We start from the raw sequence: 18548 nt of genomic DNA on the forward strand, positions 1-18548 counted from the left end.
GCCTAAGATTTTTCTAAAATTAATTTTCTCTCTCTTTTTTTTAAGAATGGGAAAACGTGATACCATGTAGGAAATAGGAGTTAACGTTTTCTAAGGCGAAAATGTTAATTGATGAAAATGTTGTGCTTTTCGTAAGGCCAGATTAACTATTAATTTACTGATGACGTTATTTCTCTGTTCAATGCAGATGCTGGCATATCTGTTCTATTCTGTCCCTTACTTTGTGATGGCGCTTTATGGCTTAGTGGTTCCTGGATGCTCCTGGATGCCTGACATAACCCTGATACATGCTGGAGGTCTAGCTCAGGTACTAAGAATATGCTGTTAAGAAAGTTTATTGGGGATTTGGCTGTCATTGTTGAGTGTCTAAAAAATATCTCTGCTCTATGTTTTAGGGTAGGAAACAGTTATTAGAAATGTTGTGCCCTTTGCTTTACAGTTCTTTGGAAGACATTTCTGCATTACTTAAATCTCATAATCTGGTAGGTGTGCCATTCAGTTATACAGATGAGGAAACTGAGGCCCAGCAAGATTAAATGATTTGTTCAAGGTCACATACCCAGCAAGCGGCACTGCTGTTTCCCAGTCTCTGAGCACCACAGCTACTAAAAGAGAATTGAGAGCTGTTATCATTAAGATGTCTATCTGAATTTAAGATTTCAGAAGTTGACTAAATTATGCTACACAGGACCAGGGAAACTGGTTTTAAAAAAGTTCTGCTCCTGGGAAGCTGGGCCTGTCATTCCATTCCTCCCCTCTGGTACTTAGCCAAGCCTCTGGCCTACAGTAGATGTTCAGTGAATGCTTACTTCATTGAACTGGGAATGAAATTATCTACGGAATTATCATTCAAAGCATATTTTTATAACAACCTATCAAAACAAATTGATCTTATGAACAAGGAAAATTATTTTGTTCTTTTATTACTGTAAATTAGAAAACCCAAGTGAACTCATCCTTTAAAATCATTATCTTTGTCTCGCTCTTTTCAAGCAGGCATAAAAATGAGGTTCATCCAGGAACTCTAGGCATATACAGTTAATTATACTCATGGTATAATAATTATGATGGCAAAAAGACACACTAGAATTTACAGGGTTTAAAACCAGTAACAGCATTTATGGGTTAATACATTGGGCTCAATCTTTCCAGTCTGAGGTACTTCTTCTTAACTATAGAATTAGAATATAAATATCAAAAAAGTTGATGCAGTATTCAGAAGTAATGTTTCCTGTCCTTTCCTTGAAGGACATAAGGAAAGAGAACTAGTATTTACCCTCTTTGCAGACCTCTGAATACCTTATTTCTCAGGCCTTGGTGTGGGTCTTTATTTCCATATCTTTCAATACCAACTGTAAGGTGATGACTTTTAATTTCCCATCCTTAGCTCAAACTGTTCCCAGACTCTTATATTTAATTCCGAACTCCTTCTTTTCACTTGGGTGTCTTACTGACATCTCAGATTTAATGTCTAAAATAGGACTCCTGATCCTCCCCACAACTTCTCTTTCATTTCCCCATCTCTGAAAATAGCCCTTCCTGGCATCCAGCAGCTCAAGTCAAAAATGTGGAGTAGTTCTTTACACTTCCCATTCCCTACCGTCTACGTGTAGCCCATCACTAGGTCTGGTTAGTTCTCTCGCCAGAGTAATTTGCAAATCCGCCACTTTTTTACAGCTCCACTGCCACTATGATAGGCTGAGCTCTCATTACCTTACTTCATGCAAGGCAAGCCATGCTAAGTGTTTTACTTACCTATTTGTGTAAAGACAGGCTGTGTGCTCTGCTGGAGTAGCAAATACCCAGTGGTTAAAAATAAAGTTTTATTTATTGCTTGTGCAAAGATCATGTGGGATATTTTCAAGAGTCAGGCCTGGCACCGACCCAACGGCAGAGGAGGCTGATACATGTGGTCTTCCTGTGTGCCTCAGAAGAAACTGTGTGATGAACACACAGCATCATCTCTGCAAGTTTTTCAAAAGCCTCACTTAAAGATAAGCAGGCCAAGACCCAGGGTAGTTGTTACTTGCCTAAGGTCACAAAGTTACTAGAAGAGGGATATAAAATCCCATCTGACTCCAAAGCCCAAATTCTTCTCCGTTGTGTTATCCCTCTCCTCATGCAAACAATTAACTATGCTCCAGAATCCTACAGCAGAGTAAGACTTTGTACGTGGCGTGTAGGAGTTAGAGGACCTTCTCGGAGTGGGAGGCAATGACACCTGAGCTGTGGGCTTTACTGGCCGAATAGACTTGAGAAGACTGCGGAATCGTTTAGATGTTGGAGTGTGCCCCGGTTAGAGGGTACAGAGGGCCTCCCACTCGCCCCACTCTTACCAGCCCCTTGATTAGATTGTTCAGGGTTCAACATCTACTCATTACCCGTGTGCTTTTGCCTGCACAATCCAGCTTCCTCTGCATGCCATGTACCTTGGCCTGCCCTGCACCACGCCCTAATGCAGGAACACTGAGTGTCATCAGCTAGGAGGCTGGCAAGAGTAAGGCCAAGTGTTGGACCTGGTCAAGTCTCAGGAGACAACTTGAGAACTAGGCAGGAAGACCTAGACCAGGGCCTAGCCATGTGCACAGCGTCAGCAGAGTCAGGAGGCTTAGGATGGTCAGAGCTTGGGGGCAAATGGGTACTTAAATCTGTTAACAGTAAGATGAACCCTACACTGTACCTGCTAGTGAGGCTAAGCTTGCAGACAGGCACCTGTGACTCCAGCCAGGAGGTTCTGGGAAAGGCAGTGTGGATAGCAGAGCGGCTGGCAGCAGCAGTGGCAGTCTCAGCCATACGCCAGGCCTTGAAGAAATCTCTGGTCTTATCCATCACTGCCCAATTTGCAAAGGTAGCCTGAGGCTGTCGACTAGATTCTGTCAATGTCAGAAGAATGTTTCTCCCAACCCAACAGAAGAATGGTGTAATCTGAGAATTATGTGTCTGACATTCCCATAACTCTTAGCTGGGCTTTAATATCTACCTATTCAGAGTGTTTAGCCTAAGGAAAAGTTACAAATCATACTGCGACAAAACAGTGCATATGATGAGAATGCTGAATCCCAGTCGTGTGATTTGTCTTCTGCTTAGCGAATACTTGTTCACGAAATGAATTCTCATCTTGAGAGGATATCGGACACATTCATCATAGAAGCTCTCCATTACCTTGATTAGCACCCCGAGCTTGCTAAAACTGCCATTCCTAATTTAGAAGCTTTATGTATTCATGATCCCACTAACTTTATCAAAATCTGCTTTTATTGTAAGATCTAGTGAACTCCCAAGAACCTGTGACTTAATAATAAGAAAAAAATCCTTGAAAAACTTCTAGATCCGTACAAGTCAATGGAAAACATGGTTAGTAGTTATTAGGTCCCTCATTTCAGACCATTTAGGAATTTGCCAAACCTGCTGCCTTCAGAAATCAAAAGATAAATCAAAAGGTAAACTAAAATGCAATAAAACCAGGACACATTTTACACCGAAGAGTTCCACTGGGGACTTTAACCCAAGTATCTTTTCATATAAAATTAAAGTTTCAAGTCTAATTTGAAAAGTATTACAGGCTGTTTAGATCTACTTATTAGCATTTTTTAAATCAACTGAAGAATTTTTCTCTGCTAAAATATCACTGAAAATTAAAAGAAAAGATATAGTTAATATGGTTAAGACCATGAGCTCTGGAGGCAGACTGGTTCGAATCTCATTCACTGATCACTTCAGTGACCTTGGTCACTCACCTCTTTGATACTGTTTCCTCTTCTATAAAGTAAGAATAATAATAGTACCTTTCTCATGGAGCTGCTGTTAAGGATTTGATGAGGTAATATGTGTAAAGGGTGTAGAGCAGTGCCTGGCACATTATAAGCTGTGGGCCTCTTTGTTGCTTTTGTTAATATTGTTGTTGTTAGAAGCTTCCCAGTAAGAGTTCGGAGGAGAAATGCCTTATGTTGCTCAGAAGATACAGTAATCTGTAGCTGTGTGTATTGCGTGTAATTACCTAAAAATCAGAGAAATTGGAAGAAAGCTCTGGGACAGATTCACAGTGGGTTTGGCAGGGAGCCTGCCATGCCATCCAATTAACAGCTCGCAGCCATGGAAGCAGGAGCAGTTCCACTTCAGTCAGGCAATGCCAGGGCCCCTTCCCACCTGCTGCCTCAGACTCTCCCACACCCTGGCTATGCAGGTGCCACGTACTTTCTCACAAAAGGGTCTGGAGGCTCATCTGTGGATAATCTGGTTGTCAAGAGTTGACTCTACTGGGGGACAAGTTTTATTAAGTTTTTTCCTTTATGGAAGCCTTTAAGAAAACCTGAAAGTAAAGGTTTAGGAAGAACATGGATAATTGGGATACTAACACAAATCTCATTTTAATCATTTGCTTCTGATGTGATGCATCACTAAACATCTTTTTTAGTATTAAAACTAGAGCTTGGGTTTAATGTCTTTTTATGTGCTTGTTATCCTTTGGTGGAGACAAGACAGTCTTGAAATTGTCAAAAGATCAGCAAGGGAATCTAAAAACAAAGGGCCCAGGTTTTCAAGCAAGTAGAGTGCCAGATCATGAACAAGTATGTCACTTGGGTTTTGTATCTGTCTGTGGAAGAGCTCCATGTGCTTGACACTGTCCTAAGCACTTGACAAAGATCAACTCATTGAACCTGTATAACAATCCTATGAGGTGGACTCCATTATTATTCTGCTTCTCAGGTGAGGAGCCAGAGGTAGTTACATACCTAACACAAGGTCATATTGCTGGTTTTCGGTGAAGCTGGGATTTGACGCTGTCAATCTGGTTCCAGATTCAGTGTTCTTAACCACAAGACTATGGCGCTCAGAAAACCCTAAGAAACGGTAACACGGTTCTAGATTAGCTATTTATACCATATCAGCCAAACAGCCTGGCTACTGTCCCAATGTTCACATTAGTTTTTGCCTATAATATTTATGTGGACACACAAAACTCTTTCAATTCTCCTTTCTGGAACCAAGATTGTGATTTTTAGTCAAATTCTTTCCAGGTTGTCTCTATAGGAAAACAGAGCTATTAAAATTTAACCTTTTTCTTTGCCTTTATTGCCTTGTATTCCATCCCAACCATCCATTCTTAAAAAAAAAAATATCAAAGTAAATCTCTTAACTAAATTTAAGGTGAAAAATGATTTAGAATGAAGTAGAAGAAAAATTATTAGGGGCTCAACCTCACATCACTGAATTTTGGAGAAATTTCTGGGATCCATAACTTGAACCTGTCATCTTGGCCATGTGTCAGTTCAGCAGCACTGAGGTCACCAAGCCACCAGATCCTACTAGCACAGTGCTCAGGCTGAGCTCTTCGGCCCTGTCATAAGGAGGTCTCACGTGCTGGTGGGAAAATCACCCAGGAGACACGGTGCAGCCCCTTAGCAGCTATGTGCTTGGGAAGGGAACCCTCCTCAAGTGAGAACGAGGGTTTTCTGAAACTTCAGCACCCTGGAAACTGGACGCCATATGCCTTGGGAGGAAGCTATGGTCGGGTTGCTCACTCAGCTAGAGGTGAGGCCACTATAAGTACACCCATTAGAACTATGAGCAGTACCGGAAACTGCAGAAAATTGGCCTCAGGCTTTTTCTCTCAATTACATACTTCTTTTGATTAGAAATGCAATCATCTTTGCCCCTTGTTAAAACATTCTGAAGCAAAAGGCCTACTAAAATAGGTATAAAAATAGAGAAATGCTTTGTAGAAGCTTTTTTGCATTTTGACAGTCACAAGACCATTACTGTTGAACGTTTATTGAGCTCTAACAATGTGATAGGTGCCACACAAAACATCAGACACAGTACCTGCCCGGTGGGCTTACAATCTAATCTAAGGACACGATCATTTTTTAATGTTGCCATGAGTTTGCTGTTTGTGAAAATGAGGTATTAACTGCACCGGTTAGTGCAGCAAAAAAGCCTATGAAATCAGACTTTTTAGCAGGTTCCCTATGCAAGTAGGCATGATTGCTCATATTATTCTCTCAAACTATGGTTCGCATTTCCCCAAATTTGGTGATTTTTGAGATGTGTATAAGTGTCTACAAAGATAGACACCAAATGCACATTTCTTAAAACCATGGTTCAAATCTGGCCTCTAGTCCAGAAGAAAAAATTTAGTTACATATTCAGAAAAATACTGTTATTCAAAATAGGCCCTAGAAGAAAACAGTGACAGGGGCCAAGTTCCTGTTCAGTGTTCCTAGAATGTCCACAAGAGCAGCTCCTCAGGGCAGCCTCTCAAATGCCCTTTACTTTCAAGGTCTTTTTAGCCCAGAGATGAAATGCTTAACGTTCGCTGGGTTCTGTTTGGGCATGTGCCCCGGGGGAGGTGTGTTTGAGGGCAGAGCCCTCTCAGTGCCTCACAGATCACAATGCAGACAATTCCTGCATTGGCATTGGCATTGGTCCCTGGGTCCTTGGCAACACACCACGCTAATTTAATTTCTATCTCCAGAAAGCAGCAAAACTACCAGAGGCCCCCAGAATGTATCAGTAACTTGCAAAAATGTAACCTGTTAAAATCTGTCACTGATACAATCTGCATACATACTGCTTATGAAAACTTGTCCTTTGCTCATCATAGTAAAGTCAAGTGCTAAGTAACACTTTTATCTCTGTTAACCACTTAGCAGAATAAACTGATTTATTAACCACTTAGCAGAATAAACTGATTTTATATGGAACGAAATGTAAGATAACTCATATGTATTTAAAGCAAATTATTTAGTTTTCATTCTTGTTACTTCTGTGCCTTCTTTAGATTATAGTATCTTCTGTCTCTTCACTTTGATCCTGATGAACTAAGTCACTTATCACATTTAGATTCCCAATCCTTTATTTGTGTATATCTTGAATTTCAGTAAGATATGAAATGCAGACTCCAGGATTGCATTCTGTAATGATACAAGGATCCTGAGGAAATACTTTCACGGAAGCCTTTTCTAATAGTTTCCCCTGTGCTTATGAAAAGTATTCAAAAAAGACCAACTGGCACATTCTGAATGCATGTTCTCAACAAGTAATCTAAGTACAAATGGGAAGCTCTTGCCTTTCTGTTTTGTAAACTCAGATTATGCTGACAAGCCATACTTCTAAATAATTTGATTTGAAAAGGTTGCCTGCATGTATATTTGCCATTTTTTAAAGAGCAACCAAATTCCTACCCCCACCTTATCTTACAAAACAACCCTTAGTATTTTTTAAGTTGCATAAAAAAACAAATACGTGAATAAATAAACAAACAAATGCATAATGAAGGGCTTTGAGCTCTTGTTCCAAGGAGTAGGTAAAAGAACTGATAAATGAAGCTGAGGCCCTCCCTCAGTGCTTCTCTTTAAATAGTTAGGCTAAAAATATTTTAAGCTGTCTAAACTCTGTACTTGCTTCATTTTTATTGGAACACATTTTGTGAGCCACAACTGAGTTCCTATATAGGATATCTCCAGAATGTAAATCAGGAAAAAGCAGATTTTATTCAGATTTTTTGTTAAATTGAGCCACTACTGTTTGGTATGGGGGCACTAGATGCGTTAAAAAACAGCTAGCCTGATAAAGACGTGCTAAAGAAGGTTTACTTTATTTGAACAGTTAAGTCAAGACTGGCCCTAAATTCAATGAAATATTGAAGACTATGGATTGTTTGAAAGTCCTAGTTTTGAGGGCACAGCAGCATGGTCTGAAGGAATCATTCAGAACTCATCGTGCATCCAACTAAACACAAAATTCATGCTTACCCCCCCCCCTTTTTTTTAATGCAACAGGCTCAGTTTTCTCACATCGGTGCTTCTCTTCATGCTAGAACTGCTTATATCTACAGAGTCCCTGAAGAAGCGAAAATCCTTTTTTTAGCATTAAACATAGCATATGGAGTTCTTCCTCAGCTCTTGGCCTATCGCTGTATCTACAAACCAGAGTTCTTCATAAAAACAAAGGCAGATGAAAAAGTTGAATAAAAGCATTATTTTATGTTTTTTCTCTCTAAATTACTGACTTTTGTTATTTTGGTACCAATATTTGGTCCCATTCCATTCTCTTCCCATACAGGAACATTTAAGAATACATAAATTCTTGCTCCGTACTGTATATGTGAGCTATCATAGGAATTATGTGGATAAATTTTCTTTTTTTGAAGGAAAATTGAAGTTATTCAGAAAGCTTGTTTAAAGAAATAATATATTTCAAGTTATTTGTGAATAAACTTGACCACCTATCTCAATATTCTGTTTGCACACTTTAAATATAAGTGAAAAATTACAGTTTAGCTCCTATAATAGTGAGCATGAAAAGGAAACTGTTCAAAAGTGAAAATGGTCTATGCATATTAAAAATTTCAAAGTAGCAAATACAGATGGAGAAATATTTTTGCATATAAGATCTATATGTTTCATTATCAACCTCAGTATAAAAGACAAATTATCATAATATTTAAAAACGTTGTTTGAAAAATGTTTTCCCAAGGAAAGTATATTATTTACTGCTGTTTCAAAAATTGCTTTTACTGAAATTTTTTTGTGAGTCTAAATAGCTAAGGAGGGATCTATAACTTTATCATTACCCTTATTTTATTGGTGACTGGAAATGTTTCTATTGTATTTCTGTGTATATTTTTAATAAATTATTTTTGGTCTTTTATGAAGACAAATCTTATTAAATTTGAAACATTTTGTATATTTTTTTTCAGAAAAAGTTCTGTAGTCTTTACGCTTTTTGTTTTAAAAATCTGTCAGTTATATGTTCCAGTTCAAAATGTCATCTACATTCTCATGTTTTAGTGTGAGCAATGAAGAGGACTTTTCATGAATTAAATTTCATTACTTTTAAATTAAAATATTCAAAATTAAAAAGTACCTTTTAAGGAAAAAGAACTGGACTGGCATTCCTACTATCTTTTAATGAACTTTTCATATTTGGAAATGTGAGTGAGTATAATAGAGGAAAATCAATATTTGCTAATAAGTAAGAGAAACAAACCAAAAATCCAGCCGCCTCCTCAGAGCCCGGGAGTGGTAAGTGGACTGGCGCTTTCATGCCCTCAGCTGCCATCATCACCACCACCACCCCTACCATCATCATCATCAGTGGCCCTAAGCTTTTAGAGCCACTCATGTTTTTCCTTCATGTTATTTACTAGCTCTTCACCAAAATAAGAAAACCAAAAGAAAATGGGGTCCAAATCAATGCATGGATAATGTCAAGTGTGTGAATTTAGGGTCCACTGAACTGGTAAGTATCTTAGACGTGCAAGCGATCATGTAGCCAGTTCCTCTCCCTCCCCACAGTGTTTAAAAAAACCCTAAAACCCACAGAGTGTTAAAAGAAAACCCTCACCTGCACTTGATTCTATTGTCAACTTGCTGTTAACAATTTTTGCTTTAATATATGAATTACATTAATACCTCACATTACATATATGAAGCCAAATTACACTAACTTAGTTGTTTACAACCTCAAACCTTACTCCCAGTACACATTCCAATAAATTTATTCTGTAAAAACAATACATTTTTTTGTTTTTGATTTTTTTTTTACAGTAAACTTTTCAACTACAAACCTCGAATACGCGAAAGATGTTCCAAGGACAAGCATAACAGGATTGATAAAACCCAAACTGACTAAATGTGTTCTCACAATATAAGCTGGCATAAAAATAAATAAAATTTTCTATTATCACAATTGCAACAATAATGTACACATAATAATGGTTTGTGGATGAGTATTAACTATTCTAATTCTAGTTCCAAAAGAAAACAACAGATCATTTTAAAAGTCTATATTTAAAAGTCAATGCCTTGTCTTACTTCCCATAGGGCTACTGCTGATTCCAGCTTTAAAATGTAAAGTATCCAGCTTGAGTGATTAGCTCAAATTGTATTGAGACTGGGAAAAAATAAATCATTGCCTTTATTTTGGAGTAACACAAAAGACTCACTAACTTCACATATAGAAACTGAGTTTGTGTACGTTAACAACATGAGTTTTGAGAAGTATAAGCTGTCAACTACTAGCTATTTCTAATACGGAATAGATATTTTACAATATGATTAAACTTTACACATGGCCTCAAAACTGAAGAACAATTTTAAGTTTATCTTCAATATGCCAACATTGTGTATCTAGGAATTGGTTCCTGGGTTCTGTCACAGAGAGGAAATCCCTTAAGCATTATGTTGAGTGGTCATTTTAAAAAATGCTAATTTATATTTAACTGAGTGTTTGGTGATGGTGGAGTAAAGGCAGGAGACTGATGAACATAACTGCCTTGATAAAGGATCCTAGACTTGTATAAGCTTGTGCAAAAATCTGGATAATCCTTAGTGGTTAAGGGCAACTTCATGCAACCAAATAACAAATTAAATCAATAACCTTAAAAAAGGCTAAAATGTCTTTTTTCCCCCAAACACAACAGAGAGGAATGTGAATAATGTACATACAAACTGGGGTTCTGTCAGTGACAACAAGGACTATGTGTTGGTTCATATCAAATCCAAGAATATTAGACAACCAAACGTATAACCTTCTTGTGGTTTTCTTAATATGCAGCATTCATTATGGTAGTTAGGTCTGAAAAAAAGAAAGAAAACAAGCCTTTAGATGATTTTGGATATTAAGAATAAAAGTTATCCACACCTTTATAGTATATAACTGGGTTTTCTGAGATTCCAACCTGCACTGCAGCATTAACAATACTTAGCAAGAACAGCCCCTGAGGCTCTGCTTTATACCTATCAGTGCAAAAAACTAAAGGAACGACTAGGGCATTTTTAGTGTTCCATTAAGAAAAAAAAAAAAGGCTTCCCTGGTGGCGCAGTGGTTGAGAATCTGCCTGCCAATGCAGGGCACACGGGTTCGAGCCCTGGTCTGGGAGGATCCCACATGCCGCGGAGCAGCTAGGCCCGTGAGCCACAACTACTGAGCCTGCGCGTCTGGAGCCTGTGCTCCCAACAAGAGAGGCCGCGATAGTGAGAAGCCCGCGCAGCGCAATGAAGAGTGGTCCCCGCTTGCCACAACTAGAGAAAGCCCTCGCACAGAAACGAAGACCAACACAGCCAAAAATAAATTATTAAGTTTAAAAAAAAAAAAAGTCTAATTGGAAAGAGCACTGACAATATAGCTAATATTAAGAAAAAAAGGGAAAAAACCAATAAACTTTGTCTACTGTCTGGCAGGGAACAGAGTGCAGTAGCATCATGCACTCTGTACAACTCCAGTACTACGTATTGCTGGGATACATACAGTCCATGGAAAAATCAAGATAATCCATCTTTGTGAGGACTTTGGTGTCAGAAGGAAAGGTAAATTCCTGAAAATTTTAAAAGTATTTGAAGAGTATGCAGATTATTCTGTATAATATTTACAACTTAATTACTTGTGACATATGGCTCAAAGAAATACAAAAGTTAATAAAATCAAGATGTACAAAAAGAACGGAAGCCTAGGTTTCTGTTAAAATTTAGATTACATCCATGTGACAAAGATAAAATATTTCCGTTTCCTAAAAGAATTATGTTTCAATCTGGGTCCCACTTTAAATTGTATCAGGTTACATTTCCCCACAGGGATGCTATTTTTGTTTTCTTCATCATTATCCCAAATACATTAAACCCCTTAGTAATGTTCTCATGAGATGAATGAAAGAGGGAACTCGGGCCCCCAATATTTTTTCTAAAAACACCCTGCTTCAGCTCTTTACTTCACTGAGTGAATGAACTTGTTTGTAAGCATACACGTGCTCACTCATGGGTATGTTTTCACTTATGCAGCCAAAATCTATCCTGTACCGTACATAATACAATATACAAATAATTCCAGAACCTTCAAATAGGAAACGTTACTAAACCTACCATCCACTCAAGATGGCAGAAGTACATTTCTTAGCCGCCTTTGTTCCTACCAAAATGAGAAAGCCAATCAAATAAAAATTACATTTAAAATCTGTGAACTTGGAAGATTCAGTGCCTGGTGACTCCTAACAAAGAAAAACACTAGAAATAAGATTATACTCACAGACTTTGGAGGATTTTCCTCCCTTATGAAGGAGGAAGACACCCATTAAAACAATGAAAAATTGTTAATCAACCAAAGAAAATTCTTTATAACAATGTCTTTTTATTAATATTAATGTGAAAGGCAATACATTCTATGTTTACATTGGTAGAAAATTCATAGTAACAACTACTCAATCCATGTTGAAGAGTATGTTTGGAACAGAGGGTCTGATGGCAGCCTCAGAATATTACTAGTGCTCCAAACAAAGTACAAGTGGTAGCAAAATGTGACTATAACTTTAAGGACATGCTTTTTTGGGGGCGGGGTCTTTAAACAAGGTGCTATCAAATGAGTACTTATAAAACCAAATTATAAATCTAATTTTTTTGACTTCTCATACCATAATCACTCTCTGTGCACCTGTGTGTGAATTTATCTTGCTAATTCATAATGGTGAATGTTCTGGACACACTGTTCTGAGTATTTGCTAGACTGGAAGCCTCCTCCACGTAAGCGGCCAGAAGTTGTTCCTTATCGCGCTGGTTGCCATGCTCAGCGCCACACCACTTCTATACTGGATAATGGCTGGCTAATCCAATCAGATTCTCTCTTGAGGTATTTGAATATGAGGCACATTGAAAGGCTGTAGGGTGGCAGTGAAGCTGAAGGACACCCAGAACATAGTAAGCAGAAGTTATGAGGCAGGTGAAGTCATAGGATCATTTTATGGAGCACCAGTTTTACTGCAAAAAATGATGACAGATAAACTATGGTTATTCAGACTTGGGTATTTGGCACTTTGTCAAAAATAAATGAAATGAGCCTATTATTTCAAGGAAAATGGCAGTATTTGTCGCCAATGATAAAATCTGAGCTTTTAAGTGAAAATTAGAACTACATGTCTACATAAGACCACATTTTCTTCCTATACTTCAACCAGAATAACATATCACAACAGACTGAATCCAGAAGCAGATATGAGAATCCTGCCTGATGTCTTCTATTAAAGCAGACATTAAAGAGATTTTTCAAAATGTAAAACCGTACCATTTTTCTCAAAAAATTTTGGGGAAAATGCATTTATTTTTCACAAAAACGTGTTATTTATACTAAGTAATGGGTTTATTATTATTTTAAAGGAAATTAATATCTTAACATTTTGTTTTTATTTCTAATTAAGTAAATATCAATAGCTATATCAAAAACTCTTTGGGGTGCTCAATAACTTTTAAGAGTATTAAAGGGGTCCTGAGCCAGCTTGATGAACCACTGGCTTAGAATAAATGAGAATGAACGGTGAGAAATGAGACTGAAAAGATAAATTGGGGTTGGAGTGTGAAGGCCATTATATGCTGAAATAAGGAGTCTGGGCTTGATCTAGAGGGCAATGGCAAGACATAAGGAGGCAGCACTATATGGCAGGAAGAACAATAGGTCCAGAGTCAGAAGAATAAAGGTGTGAATATTGGTTAGTGGTTACAGTGAACTCTCTGGCTGTCCTCCCAACATTTATTCTATCCCCTGCTCCTCCCCACAATTATGTGATAGCCTTGTGATTTGGGGACTTGACTCCAGCTCCAGGGATGGGGAGAACCTGACTGGTCTGAGCCAGTTCTAATCCCCTTGTTATCAGTGGTTGGTTCAGGGATGGGCAGCTTTCTGACATGGATCTCAATGATGGCTGCCTCCTGGTATTCATACCCTTGTGTAATACCTTCCCTTTGAGTGTGGGCTGGACCTTGTGACTTGCTTCTAATAAACAGAATGAGGCAAAAGGGATGGGATAACAAAAGACTGACTTCTGTGTTGCTAGCATTCTCTCTCTTGCTAATGAAGCCAGCTGCCATGCTGGAGTTGCCTTATGGAGAGACTCATGTGGCAAGCAACCAAGGGAGGCCTTTGGCCAACAGTCAATGAAGAACTGAAGCCCTCAGCCCAGTAAGCTGTGTGTAACCGAATCCTGCCAACAACTTTCTGAGTGAGCTTGGAAGAGGACCACCCCCCCCCCCCAGTTGAGCCTCAAAATGATCTGAGCCCCTGCTAATACTTTTAACTGCAGCTTTGGAGAGATCGAGATAGAGGTATCAACAAGTTACATCTATTTGGATTCCTGACTCATAGAAAATGCTATTTTAGGCCACTGAGTTTTGGGATAATTTGTCACATGGCAAGAGACAACAGAGCAGGTATATTATCTGCATGGCTTCCTGGCCACAAAGATTAGTCCCCTCCACTTCAAAGCCACGTGAGTCAAGAAGGGGAGCTCTAAGAGTTCTGGAGCCTACCCCTTTCTGCCTCATGCTTCCACTAGCAGGGGTGAGGATGAAGGCAGAGGGCCTCTGGAAATAAAGGGTGTCTCAGAAGTCTGTGGGTTCCTTCTAAGAACCTCTTCTTTCCTTTCTTTACCAATATTCATAACTTAACACCACTATCTGCCTTGAGCCATCAATAATCCTTTTTCCTTATGCCCTTTATTCTTGCTTACTTCGGTTGCCACAAGATGGGCTCCAGAGCGTCTATCACTTCCTGGACTCTCATCCTCAGTCACTTTATACATGTTCGTTTATAACCTCATCTCTTAAATGCTCCCACTGCCCCCAAACCAGATTCCTCAATCTCTTCCACTGGGCCCCTTGGAAATCATAGCCATCAGCAAATTTCCTAAATTCACGAGATATTTTACTCATCAACTTGTTCTAACTGAAACCTGGTTTCCACTGAAGATAGTGCTGCTTCTTTTCCTGCAACCCCCAGATGGTAACTATTTCCTTTGCCACAGCTCTTATACTACAGGCCCCCGAGGTAGGGAAGGTGTCCTTGATCTTAATGACTATTTCTCAGCTATTCTTCCTCTCCCTTGTGCTTCCATCCCCAGGAAGAACAATCCTTCTAGCTTTTAGTCTCAATATTGTGAACCACCACCCCTCCCTACTGCAGTCACCTCCAGACACCCCGGGTCACTCCCCCTTTCCCCTTGAAGAATTTAGCTCTGGCCCACTGTCATTCAATACCATAACTGCTGGATGTCAACATGCAGAGAGATCGTCTTTCCAATACTCTGGCCTCTTAAGTTCCTAGACTTCCTCTTCTCCAAAGATCTCGTCTTCCACCTTACCTCAGTCACTCATTTCCATGGTTATTTCGTAGACAAGTGATTCTCAACCACTGAGAGTATTTGCAAATACTGTTTTAAGTCACTGTTTTTTTGGGGGGAATTATGGGAACATTTTAGGTTATTATAAGAACTTGGAGGTCCTGTGGCATTTAATGGGCAGGGGCCAAGGGTACTAAATGTCCTGCGATGTGAACAGTGCTCACACGATGAAAAACTGTCCCACTCAAAATACCAAACTCACCTGCACTGTCATCAGAACCTACTGCCGCCCTTCCGCAGTTTGATCTAAACATCTTCCTATTCTATCTCCACCTATCTTTCCAGCTCGCTCCCTTTATCCAGTACTCCAACTCCAAGAATTCTTGGATATGCAAAATCTGTTGATCCTATCTCCTTCCTCACATCCTTATTTCCCTCTGAACATATTTTGGATTCCATGGGTCCATCATTATAATTAATCCCTTCCTTGCATACACCCGCAACTCCCTTGTCTTGAACCTCCTTTATTCTCTGGGCAAGCGCCAATTCTAGTTAAATGCAATTCTCTGCCACTCCGTGATTGCACAATTGAATATGCCTGGAGAAAAACACACAGCCATCTGACCGTTCTCACTTTAAATTCATGACCACTAACCTCACGTGGGCCCTTACTGCTGTCTGGCAATTCAACTTCATTTCCCTAGTCCAATCACTCTTCTGTTCTTCTAAGTAACTATTTTATCCCTTTTCCTCTCTCTTTAAACTTTCAACACTTCTTCCTGTTCTCACTCTCAAATGTTAACCTTGCTTCCTAAGAAGATAAAAGCAATCAGATGAGAACTTTTGCATGCTCTCACCCCAAGTACTCATTTACCTGCCCCTGTGCCCACTCTGCATTTCCTCCTGCTTCAGTGGATGGAGTAAGGTAACCCTTCTGGATGTGCACTAGATTTTATGCCTTCTTGCCTTCTGAAGGGCACTACTGTGGCAATTTTTTCTTACATTATTATTTTGTGATCATTCCACATTTGGATCATTCTGATCAGCATATGTGCTGTATATTCTCCCATCAAGAAAAAAAAGCCCCTCTGACCTTCTATCCTGGACCATGTCTATTAAATATTTGAAAAAAAAATTAGGCTACTTGCCCTACAAGATATCAGGACACATTATAAAGCTACTAAAATTTAAGAAAGTTTAGTACTGACCAAAGGAACAGAATAGAGAACCCAGAGAGAGACCCATGGCTATATGACAGATGACACTGCAGATCAGAGAGGAAAGGAGAGACTATTTAATAAATGGTGCTGGTTAAATGGTTATGCTATGGGGAAAATGCAGTGGGAGCCTATCTCATACCATACACAAAAATCAATTCCAGATGGATTAAACACTGAAATGTTAAGAACAAAACTTCACAATTTTAAAAGGAAATATAGGAGAATACCTTTCTGACTTTGAGATAGGAAAAGACTTCTCAAACAAGACAGAAAAACGATAACCATAACAAGAAAAGTTTGATACATTTGACTACAATAAAATTAAGAAAGTCTGTTCACTAACAGCTTAGAGAAGATAATCTGCAATGCATATGACCACCCATAGTAGTTAGAATCCAGAATATGTAAAGGAGTCCTACAAGTCAGTAAGAAAAGAAGTCCAACAGGAAAATGGGCAAAAAACCAAAATCAAGCACTGCACAGAAGAGGAAACAAAGGTGGTCAATAAACATGTGAAAAGAGGCTCAACTTCATTATTGATCAAAGAATCACAAATTTAGACTATAATTTATATCCACTATATTGGCAAAAATTTTAAAGTCTGACAATGCCCAGTTAGTCACAGGGAACTCATACACTGATGGTGGGAGTATACACGGGTCCAACAACTTAGGAAAATAATTTGGCATTACCTTGTAAAGTTAAAAACCTTAAACTCATGACTCAGCATGTCCAGTGTGAGTTTACATACCCTAAAGAAACTCTTGCATATGTGCATTAGCTCAAAAATGAGCAAAATTAAATTATTATTTAAGTATGTACATATATGTTAGGTATGGGCTAAAAGTCTGAAAATGAAAAGAAATAATAAATACAACACTAGTGGTTATCTCTGGGTAGGAAGAAGATAGGATGGGGAAGAACATGTATATAGATACAAGTTATTGTTATGTTCTAGTTTTGGCTGAGTGGTAGGGTCTCTGGTATTCATTAAATTACCATGCTTACTACTTTATTTTTATATTATATATATATATCCTTTTGTGTATAAAATTATATTATTAGAAACAGGTTAAAAATAAAAAGATCTCAGGCTCTTGCTTCAAATTCAGGCTCTGACTAGCTGTGTGACCCTGGGCCAATCCTTTCAGCTTCAGTTTCCCCAGCTACAAAATGAAGATAACACCTGCACCTACCTCCTGGGATTTGTATGAGGATCAAATGCATGTACAGCATTTAGCACAGTATGTGGCACATGGTAAAAATGTTAGCCACTACTACTCTGACTCTGCTGCTGTTGTTACTTCTAGTAGCAACTATCTTCTGAGGTGCTTTCAAGTTATTAAAGTAGAAATGGTTTTATTAAATTAGAAAAATGAATCTACAATGCAAGAGCTACAGAGTGAGAAATCATCAGTAATACATAACAGCTGAAACCACATGAGTGCATAAGATGGAAACAGGGGAAGCTTTCAGACTGGAAGTGTGCCAAGACAGCCTAGAGAAAAGTGCTCTAGAAGGAGACTGAGGAGCCACTGGGAGAGAAAGCAGAAGAGACTGGTGACCTGGAGGCAAAGTCAGGAGGAGAAAGTGGCTAATGGTATTAAATGCTGCAGAGTAAAATAAAGACTAAAGGAGACACTGGATTTGGCAATGAGAGGATCACTAGGAACTTTTACAAGAGCAGTTTCCATGAACCGGTCAAAGAAGAAACAAGAGTGCCATTGGTTAAGGTAGCGGTCCCCAACCTATTTGGCACCAGGGACTGGGTTTCATGGAAGACAATTTTTCCACGGACCGGGGTGCGGGGGGCGGGGGGGAGATGGTTCAGGTGGTAATGCGAGCAATGGGGAGCGGCAGATGAAGCTTCCTTGCTCAGCCGCCGCTCACCTCCTGCTGTGCAGCCCAGTTCCTAACAGGTCTCTGACTGACAGGCAGCGGTCCACGGCCTGGGGGTTGGGGACCCCTGGGTTAAGGCATGAGTAGGTGAGAAAATGGACCCTGGGAGAAAAAAGAACTCTTTTAAGAAATTAGAGATGAAGAGAAAGGTGAAAAGAGTAGGATACATGGTGGAAGGGAGGTATCTTTAAGGTTAAGGGAGACCTGATACTGTTTATAGGCAGAGAGTAAGGAGCCAGCAGAAAAGAAAGTAAAAGTATAGGAGAGAAAGGGGACCACTGACGGGGTGTAGCCTTGGAGAAAGCAGGAGATGATATTCTAGACTCTGG

General features: G+C 39.1%; 2 protein-coding genes across 8 annotated transcripts in view; one reads left to right on the forward strand and one right to left on the reverse strand.

The window, feature by feature from the left end:
- TM6SF1 (transmembrane 6 superfamily member 1) overlaps positions 1-18548 on the forward strand; it is a 39342-nt gene that overhangs the window by 17452 nt on the left and 3342 nt on the right. For 4 of the 6 annotated variants that reach the window (XM_068558602.1, XM_068558621.1, XM_068558629.1 and 1 more), the window contains 2 exons: positions 188-307; positions 7782-8069. In XM_068558602.1, coding sequence (XP_068414703.1) covers positions 188-307; positions 7782-7973 — 312 coding nt within the window. In that variant the 3' untranslated portion in view covers positions 7974-8069. Of the gene's footprint in view, positions 1-187; positions 308-7781; positions 8070-18548 lie in introns of those variants that run through there. The other 2 variants (XM_068558612.1, XM_068558650.1) reach the window with 2 other exon arrangements.
- HDGFL3 (HDGF like 3) overlaps positions 9487-18548 on the reverse strand; it is a 75231-nt gene continuing 66169 nt past the window's right edge. The window contains exon 6 of one of the 2 annotated variants that reach the window (XM_068558662.1): positions 9487-10581. In XM_068558662.1, coding sequence (XP_068414763.1) covers positions 10576-10581 — 6 coding nt within the window. In that variant the 3' untranslated portion in view covers positions 9487-10575. Of the gene's footprint in view, positions 10582-12155; positions 12750-18548 lie in introns of those variants that run through there. The other variant, XM_068558672.1, reaches the window with a different exon arrangement.

Source organism: Eschrichtius robustus, chromosome 1 (genome assembly GCF_028021215.1).
Source record: "Eschrichtius robustus isolate mEscRob2 chromosome 1, mEscRob2.pri, whole genome shotgun sequence".
NCBI classification, from domain to species: domain Eukaryota; kingdom Metazoa; phylum Chordata; class Mammalia; order Artiodactyla; family Eschrichtiidae; genus Eschrichtius; species Eschrichtius robustus.